Source organism: Bombus impatiens, unplaced genomic scaffold, assembly GCF_000188095.3.
Source record: "Bombus impatiens unplaced genomic scaffold, BIMP_2.2 scf_0582, whole genome shotgun sequence".
Classification (NCBI taxonomy): Eukaryota; Metazoa; Arthropoda; class Insecta; order Hymenoptera; family Apidae; genus Bombus; species Bombus impatiens.
In genome coordinates, this window is record NT_177001.1 from 1,669,960 (window position 1) to 1,682,386 (window position 12,427).

Sequence of the window (12,427 nt, forward strand, 5' to 3'; positions counted from 1 at the left end):
GCATGCGTGCTACATCTCCATCTAAAAAATATAGATGCCTCCAGATTTTTTAGGTACAGTTTATATTACGATTTTATGTGCTAATGACAAAGAATAAAATTCAGTTTTTGAATTATATAGATATTTTTGTTGATACAGTATATAGTGAGATTGTTGTTATATGTCCAATTTTAGGAAATCGGATGGTTTACTGGAAGGAATTTAAATTATAGGTGTACAAACCCGTATTGACAAAATACTAATACGCTATTGATATTGGTATTGTAGGTATGATATTTCCTCTCTAGTATGATGTAATGAATTAAGATATTAAAAGATTTCTATAGCATGATGATCAAAATTATGGCATTTTAGTAATAGACTAGTCGATTAGTGGATTGAATTAACATGTTAATGCGTTTAAGCTCGTTCATTATTCAATGATAGTGAGCTTTCCATAAAAACGGCCCAAAAGTATTTAATTTATTATGTGTAAAGTTTTATAATTCAATTGCTTATATTCACTCGTGTAGAAAGGTATTGAAGTATAGTTAAGGAAATAAATATAATAATAGAAGAGTTTTCACGAACTTACAAATTTTATAGAGTAAAAGATGTACCTATGTATATAGTAAATTTGTAACAGCACTTCTTCTTGGATATACTAAATGTTATCTATAAGTTATATCTATAGTCAACTCATACAAAATGAAAAGGAGCTAAAATTCCTCATCGATTTTTTTTAATTTATCATAATTGCATAAATTACTTTTTTATTGTAATTCATAAATTAGTATTTCACAAAAAATATTACATAATAAATAAATTATACAATATAAATTTTTGTTTCAAGTAAAGTCATTAATTTATTTGAGAAATATGTAATCTGTTTTTAATATCTATTTACAATAAGGAATTTTTAAAATATATTTTCAAATTAATTTTGATCAATGCACTAGATTTTTATAGACAGGGTCATATAAATTAGTGTATACATATATAGAAAGCTTTCTAAATTCGAAGAATGTAAGATATATTTTTAAGTTATTAACTTTTAATACAAAAGTAAAATTGACTTCTGTATTATATATTGGTTATATATTAAAAGAATTGAATATATCTTGTCTATCATAATTTTCAATTATTCTAGTAATCCTTTTATTGACCTTATATTCTATTCATATTACAGAAAAAGATATTAAAAGAGCATATTTTTTTCTCTCCAATGAAGTAACAATTTAAATAAATAACAATTTAAATAAATTTATAATATCATACAAAAAGGAATAATACAACTAAATCAGAAATAATAGATCTGTAAGTACTCTTGTGATAAGATAAATAGATTTTGTTAAATTGCTTATCATTATGTGTAAGGAAAGTAATGGAAAAATTATTGATACCACCAGATAAATAGAACTACTTCTTAAAGGGACTTCGATATCAACTCAGATTTCTACGAGAAGATTCCAAAAGAATATTCTTTCCAACAATTTCAAAAATTATGGCAAGTACCAATAAAGATCACGCAAAATTAAAGGAAGTAAGTGCTTGTTTTACTGAGAAAACATTGCAAGATATATTATATACCGTGCATAATGGAAAAGAAGTGAATGTATTGAGTTGGGAATTCGGTGGATCAAGTACCATTGGGGACAATTATTTATCAACAATTTATAAGATTAAAGTCACTGGTACGGTAGATGGAAAAAAAGTGCAAGTTGGTTTGGTGGTTAAAGCTCTACCAAAGAATAAAGGTAGAAGAAAGACATACAGAAGTGCAGAATTTTTTAGCAATGAGATTCTATTTTATACAAAGGTAAAAAGATGATTAGTTCATTCATTCATAAAATTCATTCATTTAAGATATTTTTTAGATAATTCCAAAATTCGAGATGTTTGTAAAAGAAAAAAATCAACCTCAAGCATTATGCATTCCACGTCATTTTGCTTCTGTTATGGATGGTGAAAATGATTTTATAGCATTGGAGGATGTCACTTTTTTGGGTTATGAAGTAATAGGTAGACAAAATTCTCTAGATGAAGAGCAATTCAAGATGATTTTAAAAAGTATAGCAAGATTTCATGCAGTTTCTCTTGCATTCAAAGATCAAAATCCACATGAATTTAGGGAAATTGTAGAGTATTTGCATGAAACATACTATAGTAATGAACATTGGAATTGGTACAAGAGATTCCATGTAAGGTTATTAATCTTATAATTTTCCATGTTTAACTTTGCAGGATATTATGATGTTAATTAATTATTTTCAGGAGAAGATATTAGACATTACTAAAAATGCCTTAGCTATAGAATATCCTGATAGCGAAGCAGAAAAAAGATTGAAGTCTTATAAAGTTCAGGATTTATTTCAAAAAGCAGTTGAATTATGCAATCGTAAATATCATTCAACATCTGTTGTCAGTCAAGGTGATTCATGGATCCCAAATTATATGATCCGGAAAATAACTGAACATGAAGCTTTAATACTCGATTTCCAACTGGCAAGATGTGCCAGCCCAGTCTTAGATCTCTCAACTACTTTTTATTCTTGCACTGATAAAGCACTTTGGGATGAAAAATTTGACATATTATTACAATTTTATTACAACGAACTATTCAATACCATCACTTTACTTGGATCTAATCCTCGAAACATATATTCATGGGACATGTTTATGAATGAGGTAAATTGTGTTCATATTTCTCAGTAAATGTGACAATTTTCAGTAATAACACATAAAACAATTAATTATAGGTAAAAGAACAATTTGTATTTGGTATGATATTTGCAATGGAAATAATTCCAATGGCTTTACTGGATGAGTCTGAGGCATTTGACTTAGATCTTATAAAAGATGACAATGGAATAGATATAGCTGATATATGGACATTATCATACATTAAAACAAAAGAGGGCAGGCTTAAATTAGCAAATATTGTTGTACATGCTGTTGAAAAAGGATTTTTCTAAATCATACAAACAAGTATATTTTATACATAATATTTATTAAATGTGTAGCATTAAATAAAATATAGACAATCTGTATTTGTATAATTTCAATTATAACAACACAGTTTAAGTAAAATATAGTTTGTATAAGAGTAGATATAGATATTCATTATTCATTCTTTTATGAATAATGAGTGTTTTAAAATTCTTTTCTTATCATTTATTTAGGTTAAGAAATTAAGAAAGTTTTATAAGGTCGTTTCATTTTCATTTATAAAAGAACATCTATTGCCAGAAAATATAATTCACAACTATGAGTATATCTATGAATGAATATTTCATGTTACAATTTCACAAAAGCAAGCAATTTTATATGAAAGAATACTAGAAATTCGTGATGTATATTTTGATTGTTAAATAGCATCACATTTAGGAAAAGTATTTTTACATAAACTGTAAATTTGTGTGACAAAATAATCAGCGTACTTCCTGCCGATTATTCTTATAAATTTTGATGCTGAACATTATTTGTTAAAACATTACTGGCATCAAAAACAGTAGTATCCTCATCATCTTCCTCATCTAATGGCAAAGGTCGCATCTCAACATCTTGTCTATGTGCAAGAATACCATATTTTCTGACCATTTGGGCACGTGTTTTATTTAACCTATGAAATAACATACGAAGAAAATATTTAATCAAAAATTAAGTCATCAACTTAGGCTGAAAACAGTAACTACTGATTCCAAAGCATCTAAAATTTAATGATCAAAGGAGAAATTCAATCTCATAATAAATGCTATGTACCTAAAGCTACGGAACACGATATAGGCCAAGACAAGAACACTTAGCCCCACAAACACAAAAAAACCACGCTTCAGAGCTCCAGCGTTTAAAGAAGTTGCATGTCCTTCACCCACATGCTGTTGAAAATTCACATTATTAATGATTTAGTAGTAGAGCTTTTGTAATTATTTTTTTAAATGTCTAGGTACATGAAATCAAACCCATTTTGGTTAGATATACTGCAAAATTCAAAAGACAGTGATAGAAACTAAAAGAAACATCACTCCAAGGAAATGTTTATATTTTTGTTGCTCGATAAACTTCAAGCACTAACCTCTTTCCTTGTTTCTGTAATATGTGCAGTTTTATTACCATCTGACTGTTTTGAGGTTATATTATTCACAGTTTTGTTAACCTCGAGAATCGGTGTGGTACCAGGTAAGACTGCATTTTGTTGATGTTTTTCTTCATTTACAGAAGTCTGTGCGTTATTTTTTTTCGGAATTACAAAATCTTTATCTAGCAACGTTGATTCAGGTACAGCCCTGTTTATCCTAAAACTTCCATCACATACTGCGCTCCGTTCTAATAGAAAGATCAACAGAAATATAAAAACTTTTATCATCTGGATCTTTGAGCGTGTCATTGTTCCGTGTCATTTGTAAAAACAAAATTCTAAGAAGGAAAACAGCGCAGCACTATACGTTGACGTTTAATCACGGGTTCCATGTTGACCCGGCTTATAGTACTAACGTTTCAACTCTCGTTTTAACTTCAATCGCTGTTTCGCGGTACACTCGTATATATGCCGGTGATTATGAAAGTGGCCTAAGTCATATATTTTTTTCGATACATTTCGAGATACATATTTAAAGTTTTGCGCTTGACGCATGAATTGAATTTTGTTTAACGACACAACGATCGACTCAATTCAACGGTACTTCGCAAAGATGGTTTCAAATTATTGTTACGCAAATAAACGCATCGCAAAATAAGTGATAAACTCATTTTTTTTTTAGATTCTTGTCTTAGGTCACTTTTATAATCATTGGCACGTATGCCAAACATACATACATATATTACTATAGACAGTATTCCAGCGAGATGATTTAAATACAGATTACAGAGCATCACGACACGTATTTATATGGACATATACAGAGGTTTACGAAAGTATTCGAATACTTATAGAATTTTTTTCTGAATATTTTTTGAAATTTCGTCAGCACTGTAATGAGACACAACTATTATTATTATTATAGTAATAAAATTTGAAACCGATTCGAAAATGTATGTATAAATTACAAAAAATTTATTGAAAATATACACTTAATAAACAATTGTAGTATATAGCATGAATAGTAATCTTAAATGTACAGTTAGTACTAGAAATGGTCTCACTAAATATTGTGGCTTATTGATATAATAAATAATTGACTATTCAAATATTTTAATAATATTTGCGAAATGTATGCTTCAAATAAATATCTTGTAATTTCTATATTACATTTTTAGATCTACTTCATATTTTTCCAACACAATCACGATATTCGTGTCACATTACAGTACTTATAAAATTCCAAAATATTTTGTATAATATATGCATGAAAATTTCTTAGAAGTATCCGAATACTTTTGTGAATTATTGTATGTTTATTTAAGTTTATTTTCCGTTTTATGCGAAAGAAATTTCTTGATGTTTTCAATATTCACTCGAAATCGAATTATTCGAATCGATATAAAAAAAAGACCAGAAGAAATAGATTTATTATACTAGAAAGAAATTTTCCTCCCTGATTATACCTGTTTATATAAAATACACTTTTAATACAAGTAAAGATATGTTAAAGTCTACTAACTAATATTGTAAGTTCTACTTCTGTTACCAAAATTTTTCTAAAATTATAATTTTTAAATTGCACTATATTCTATACAGTTATATTTATTTATAATATTATTATTTTGTTTGTAATGCTACAGTTTACGTTCTTAATATGATATAGTATCGTTAATGTAATCGATAAGAACTGTCATCAAATATCAAAACGGTAATATAAGGCAGCGTGCAATTTTAACGTTAGTTATCTCTATCTAACTTATACAAATTACATATTTTTCATTTCATTGATAACTGGTAGTTAATCTAAAATTTGTATAATTTTTCTTTAAAAATGTATATGAAAACGTAAGTTTTATTCATATAAACTGTACAAAAAAATCATTACAAAATAATTTGTACTTTTCATTCGAATCCCCAAAAATGTAAATCTATAAAATTTAATTTTAAATTATTTATATAGAACTTCTCTGAAAACTTAAAAATTGTTTATGTGGACCACTCTGGTCTAGTAAAAGATGTTAAATAAAAAGTTATCTGTAACATGGAACCAGGCTTTATGTACAATGTCAAATGACTGTGTGTCAAACACAAACATTACATATCACGAAAAGAGTACACAGTTGACATGCGTAGTCGTTGGCCAATCAGAAGAAAGAATTTGACGCGTACCATGCGTACAAGCATACGTACGCGAACGGCAGTTGGAGTGGTTGGAAGTTAACGAGTAGAGCGCAATACACGTCAGGGCTCTTATTTTGATTCGTGGAGGGGGCTCACCTCGAAGAAACGGGTGGCTGAGTCCGAAGGATTTGCCAGGAAAAGAAGTGAAGGATTATAGGTTTGATAATAATAAGATTAAACATGATACATGCTGAAAATGGGGATGTTATATATTTGGAACAGTTAAAAAATCCAATGGAGAGCGACGCGACAGAGAAGGCAGTGTCAAAAAAGTGCGAGGAGCAGCTGTCTTCGATAAATGCAAACAGCTGTTCGTCCTACAATGATGCAAATCGTTCGATAGAAATGGCGCAAGAGGACAATAATCTGTGCTGGAATAACCTTCCCAGCATCATTCTACAGGAAATATTCTCATATTTACCTTACAACTGCCGGTTACGAGCCTCCCAGGTAATCTTCAATTTTTTTCCCCCTCAAGGCCGTTTAAATTCTGACCAACACAGTGGGTAATTAAACCACTCTCTGTGTTGAGGTTTATTTTCTCTCTCTTTCTTTCTCTCCCCCCTCTCTCACTCTGTTCTGTTTATTATATACTCTGAATATTAATTTTAAGCATTCATTTTATTTGATAGTTCTATTGTTTTATACAACCAAATAAAGAAAAAAGACAAGTGAGAAACTATTTAAAAACTTACAAAAAATTAGTTATCAAACAGTAGTTGAATATTAATTTCATATATTTCCATTCTTAGCTTTTGAAATCATCCTTTAAAGGTTTTTATGTTTTAATATAAGACCTGAATTGTTTTGAACTGTGGTACTTTTAAAATATATGTGCTACATATTTATCATTTGTTTATCATATCATATATCATATCATATGTATTTGGATATCACAGATTTTATAGATTTGTTTAATAGAAATGATTTATTCAAATTAATTTGCATAGGTGTGCAAAAATTGGAGATACGCTCTATTTCATCCTCATTTTTGGAAAAAGATCACATTTGTCTTGAAAGATGAAGACAGTGTATCATGGACTAAGTATGTAAAGTTTTCTATACATGTGTAAAATTTTTAAACATTTAAGATTCTACTTCTTTATTTTTTTTTAGATGCCTGGCAAACAATTTCGAACTTAGTGTGCAAGAAGTTACAATCATCTGTGATATATCAAATTATTGTGCAAAAGAAACGTTAGCCCTCTTGAAAAAGCTAAGATATAATAGGCAACTTCGTAAATTGTTTTTGGAACCTATCAATAGTACATTCGAATATGAAGATGGTACAAAATGCACTAAAGCATTGGTTTCTTCTCTTATAACCATTATAAAGAAATCCAATCGTTTAGAAGCTCTAAGTCTGGGATGCATAGAAGATTTAATAGGAAGTGCCAGACAAATTGTGATACATCTGCGTAACTACCAGGCAAAGCACTTGACAACTCTTGCTTTGGCATCTGTTAAGGATGATCCTGATGATTTTAACATTTTCAATGCTAGTTATGGACATCTGTTTGATTCATTTGCTAGATTGTCTATTTTAACATTGGATTATGAGTTCCTAACCAATTCTTTGCTAAAGGCATTGGACAGTGGTACGATGGAAAGGCTTGTAATTCATGTGCATGGTTGGCATTATCAGTTTTCGGACACAACTGATGGTAGTTGGCAAAGTTTTGTTCAAAAGAAGTAAGTATTAGTATGGTTAATTTATCATTATTTTAATGCAATGAAAAATTACTTATTACATTGCTTCAATTTCAGTCCGAAATGCGAGCTGCGACTAAATCTTCTACATTCTTATGTTGGTATTGAAAAATTAGATACAAATATACTTCGTCCTTCCATGCCACTTACACATTTAAAAGTACTATTTTGTGAGAAGTTTAATATTAGAGTATTGCATCGATTATCCAGGTGGTATTCGCTTACTTTAAAATCTTTAATATGGATCGATTCAGTACAACCTTCAGCAAAAAACATACCAGCAACATATGACCCAAATGATCCTCATAGGTAAGATGCATTATTTTATGTTATAATTTTACTCTTTAACTTTTTTATTAATGTATAAATTTAATACTCTGCTGTAGCCCTGATCCACTAGTATTAGTTGCATGGAAGTGTACCAAACTTGTGGAAATTGTATTCATAGGCCACAGATATCATCAAGAAAATTTGTTGGCTATCGCACGCCTACGCGGAAATACGCTTAAGTCGTTAGTATTTGCACAGAGATTCATTGCAACTGATGTTGAATCTTGGCATAAGTCTGAAACTATTACACATGTAAGTCTGTATCTTCAATATTGATATTTCTAAATATAGATTTTGATTTAACAAAACTATTACTAAATTATTTTACAAATTATTTTTTTTAACTGGTTTTTTATTATATAGGAAATAAAAGAAATAATGGGGAACCAGTGGAAACCATTGAGCGATGAAGATTTACCTGCAGTTGTTAAAAATCCTTTCGAAGGTGATAGCAGGGAAGTTATCATGCCTTTGGTCCTCCAAGACCAAAAGTAAATTTTTATTTGCACCAAGGAAATATTACTCCCCGATACCATACATTACTAATCGACATCATCAACAATTTCTGGGCGGGCTACACTCTCAGAAGTAAAGTTATAAAGTTATATCCTTTATTTTTCTATAAGAATTGTTTTTACGAGAACTATGGATGTAACATCAAACGGTGGACATGTGTAAATTCGTAGTTTAAAATCAGTAGTTGATGGATATGTTGCCTATCAGGTAAGGATCACACAGTTCCAGTGTGTAAATAGCGAGGGTAAAAACGCACACAAGTTCTCCTTTATAATGATTTTATTAGTTCTTATGAGGATATGATAAGCTATAGTTAAAATATGTCTTTCTTGAGTCCGCGATGAGGTACCTAAATTAAGTACGTATCACCCCCTATTTTTGTTTATCGAAACGAATATCAAAGTATTTCGTTGGTTTTTCCTACGAAAAATCATTTGTGGTGCAATAACGTTTTATTGCTAACAGTGGTGATCCCAAAACGATCAAAATAAGAGAGATAACAATTAGTGATCGTTCCTCTCATCGATGAATATTAGTGAGAAAAAAAGCATATGTAATATACGAGTGTAATAATATCCTTGATAGATATTAAGAATGAAAGCATTACAAGACGATCAAGGTCTCACCTAAACGGACCTTCGATGTGACGTATACCTGTTGATATCACGGGAAAATAATTTCGAATGTGTGTGAAAGGGAATACTACCAATTAAAATCAACGCGAAACAAGAAGAACAAGACTAGATGAGAGAAAGAACCGATCTCACGATGTTCCACTGGAAAGCGTAACGAAATTCCAAATGTATGTAAGTAGAAATATGTTAACAAATATTTTTCCAATTCTATGGGAAATTTAGATCGAAGCGAGCGCCAAGAGCATGCAGTGTAAGAAAAAGTAACTAAACGAAAAAAAAATAAAATATGTTGGACTTCGTAAAAAGAGAGTTTGCGATTGAGTTGCGATAAAACAAAAGATGCACTCAAAAGTATAAGAAGTCGAACAGCGATCCGAGGTTATTTTTAATACCAAAACCAATCGGACGCTCTTGTACAAATATTAAATGAATGTGTGCCGAGAAGAGTGCGGTTGATTTGGTGGTACAGACAGTTAGACACGCAGCAAACACACAACTTTTGCGTGTCGCTTTAGTAAAAAGAAAGAAAGAAAGAGAATATCGATGATATTAATGAAGAACTGTGCGACCTCCAAGTACCGTCTTTTCACCGTGCTCTTAGCGACCGCTGGAAACGAACACAATTATAGGTTTATCTATAAAAAACAAATCAGAGGAATTAGCTGCTAATTGTGTATGTGTATATGTATGTATATCTGTATTATCTATCGAACTTTAAACGTTAATATTCAGATGCCACATGCATCTATTTCTGTCGTGCGATTAATAATGACGATTTCGAAGATTTAAAAGAAACATGAAAATGAAAGAAAACGATTTACAAACACAAAGAACAATACCAAAACAGCACTCTTATACAGTTTATTATTCTGAAAGGTTATTTACTTTTTTCGAGTCCTTGTATAATTATTATATCGTCGTGTACTTGTAGTCACGTGTACTATTGCTTTTTATATGTGGTTCTGTACATATACATCCATGCGTTTAAAATATTGGACACGCGCAGAAATCGCGGAGTTGCGCCCGAATTTAATGCAAGGAAAAAAAAGGAAAGAAAGAAAGGAGAGTGAGATAAAGGGAAAAGCAATATATAGCGGATTATCTGAGAGAAAGAAAAAAGGACAAAAATGAATCGATTGAGAGCTAGGCACAAATAATGAAAAAACTATTACTTTAAACAATTTAAAACTGTTATACAAAATGAATGGGCCTTAACCCTCGAACTCGCGAACGGCGGTAGCTAGATAAATTCTGATCCATGCAATTCAGTTTCATTATTATTATTGTTGTTGTTGTTGTTCTTGTTATTGTTATTATTATTATTATTTTCTATACAAACAAAACAGCTAGATCTTACCATTTGTGTTTCCAAATTAAAAGAAAACTCAAGAAATGATCGACTATAATAATAAAGATAATAATTATGATAGAATTATAGTAAATTATAACTAAAGAAAATAGATTATGAAAGTATCTTATAGCACGCCATCTCACTACGAAGCAAATGGAGTTAACGTAAAGTCAAGTTAACGAGTGTTTGTTCACTCTTTTCACCATTTTGTTTTGTCATTATAAAGTAAATATTTGATGCTCGAGTCAGAAATGATCCAGCAACCGCCAAGCGAGGGTTAACATGTATCGCATGTACCTGAGTCGCGGTAAGGATAAATCTGCCGAAAAAAATTTGATACGCGACAGCCACCACTGAAGAATACTAATCATAGTCACCTTAATGGACATTTTTCGGCGATTTGCTGCAACACCTGCTTGTTTCTCGCCAAAAAATGACTGACAAGTTAAGGTATAACTCATGCCCTTTCATTTCGTATTCCGTGTGCGTGTATTTTTTGAGATCAGCAAATTTTTACAAAACGGTGAATCGACGGTTATTCATTATTTATATATAGAAAAAACATTCTCGCGAACTCATTATTGTTCGCCGACCATTGACGTTGTGCGGACGGGCCAGATGTTATTTAGGAAGTCTTTTTTCTCTTTTCTTTTTTTATTCCTCGTATATATTTTTGTCGTTTTTATTACTATTACTATTATTATTATTAATATTATTTTCTTTTTGTTTTTAATCAAACGAAGTCCCGCATAAACAGTATACTCGCGGGCGCGGTGCCCGACGTGTGAGTCGAGAGAGAGAGAGAGAGAGCGAGAGAGAGAGAGAGAGAGAGAGAGAGAGAGAACAGTGTGAAAGAACATATGACGTTGCGAAAATAATGATAACGTATGAAAGGAAATGAAATTTAAATGAGAGAAGATGAGATATGCGTTCGGATGTAAGAACGAAAGTTATCCAAATGAGTAAAAATAGCAAGCAAACAAACAAATGTCAGGTGACACGTAGTACCATCTCTGCGAATCCTGTGTACAAAGTCATATAGAAGAAGAAGACAATTCGGTATTCGTGCGGTCGCTTAACCAAATGGACACAACCCAACTATACGCATATATATCGATATAAACGCGAATGACAAACCAAGCATAAGACTGAACCTACTGGGAAAGGTATAACCACAGTTAGGCGGTCCGCACGTCTAGCCAACGTCCGACCTCATATTCATAAAACAAGGACGATCCCGACTAAACGGAAAGCATCGTTCGCGAATCGCGTCGGAACGAATTTGTTCACATCGATTTTACCTATTGTCGATAACGCTTGTCTCGATGATTGTTGCTCGTCTTTCCTTTCTTAGGTCTCTTAGCTTTCCGTCTTAGCTCGTGGCCCTCGTCGATTCGCCCCCTGATTGACCCACGCGGACATCAATTTATGAATATGCGAGTCGTTAAAAAAAATAATTAAAATGTAAAAAAAGAAACAAAGGGGTGGTGCATCAGCTAGTGTTTAGATCGGATAAGCGCCTCATTGAAGAGAAAGAGAGAGGAAGAAATAACGAAAGCTCACTCGAGGATGGTTCTCGTAGCCGATAAATACTAACCTATAAGACAGCCTGCCAAGAATCAAAATACTGTAAAATATCAAACG

General features: G+C 31.2%; 3 protein-coding genes across 4 annotated transcripts; 2 read left to right on the plus strand and 1 right to left on the minus strand.

The window, feature by feature from the left end:
* The first annotated feature begins 33 nt into the window (after window positions 1-33).
* Window positions 34-3,044, plus strand: LOC100745180. Of its 2 annotated transcripts, none has more exons than XM_012388830.3 (6): window positions 34-263; window positions 1,169-1,300; window positions 1,389-1,798; window positions 1,857-2,180; window positions 2,254-2,667; window positions 2,739-3,044. In XM_012388830.3, the coding sequence occupies exons 3-6, from the start codon at window positions 1,484-1,486 to the stop codon at window positions 2,952-2,954; spliced, it is 1,269 nt and encodes a 422-aa protein (XP_012244253.1). In that variant the 5' UTR covers window positions 34-263; window positions 1,169-1,300; window positions 1,389-1,483; the 3' UTR covers window positions 2,955-3,044. The 2 variants fall into 2 exon arrangements, with proteins under 2 accessions (XP_012244253.1, XP_033178146.1); XM_033322255.1 differs by having other exon boundaries at window positions 1,169-1,296.
* LOC100745428 lies at window positions 2,969-4,718 on the minus strand. Its single transcript, XM_003491633.4, has 3 exons — window positions 4,055-4,718; window positions 3,742-3,857; window positions 2,969-3,601 (listed from the first exon to the last, which is right to left on the minus strand). Exons 1-3 carry the CDS (start codon window positions 4,364-4,366, stop codon window positions 3,436-3,438), a joined length of 594 nt encoding a protein of 197 aa, XP_003491681.1. The 5' UTR covers window positions 4,367-4,718; the 3' UTR covers window positions 2,969-3,435.
* Window positions 4,719-6,242: 1,524 nt separating this feature from the next.
* LOC100745547 (F-box only protein 33) lies at window positions 6,243-10,262 on the plus strand. The gene is made up of 6 exons (XM_003491634.4): window positions 6,243-6,691; window positions 7,192-7,286; window positions 7,358-7,933; window positions 8,009-8,260; window positions 8,338-8,533; window positions 8,645-10,262. The coding sequence occupies exons 1-6, from the start codon at window positions 6,422-6,424 to the stop codon at window positions 8,774-8,776; spliced, it is 1,521 nt and encodes a 506-aa protein (XP_003491682.1). The 5' UTR covers window positions 6,243-6,421; the 3' UTR covers window positions 8,777-10,262.
* The last annotated feature ends 2,165 nt before the right edge of the window (window positions 10,263-12,427 follow it).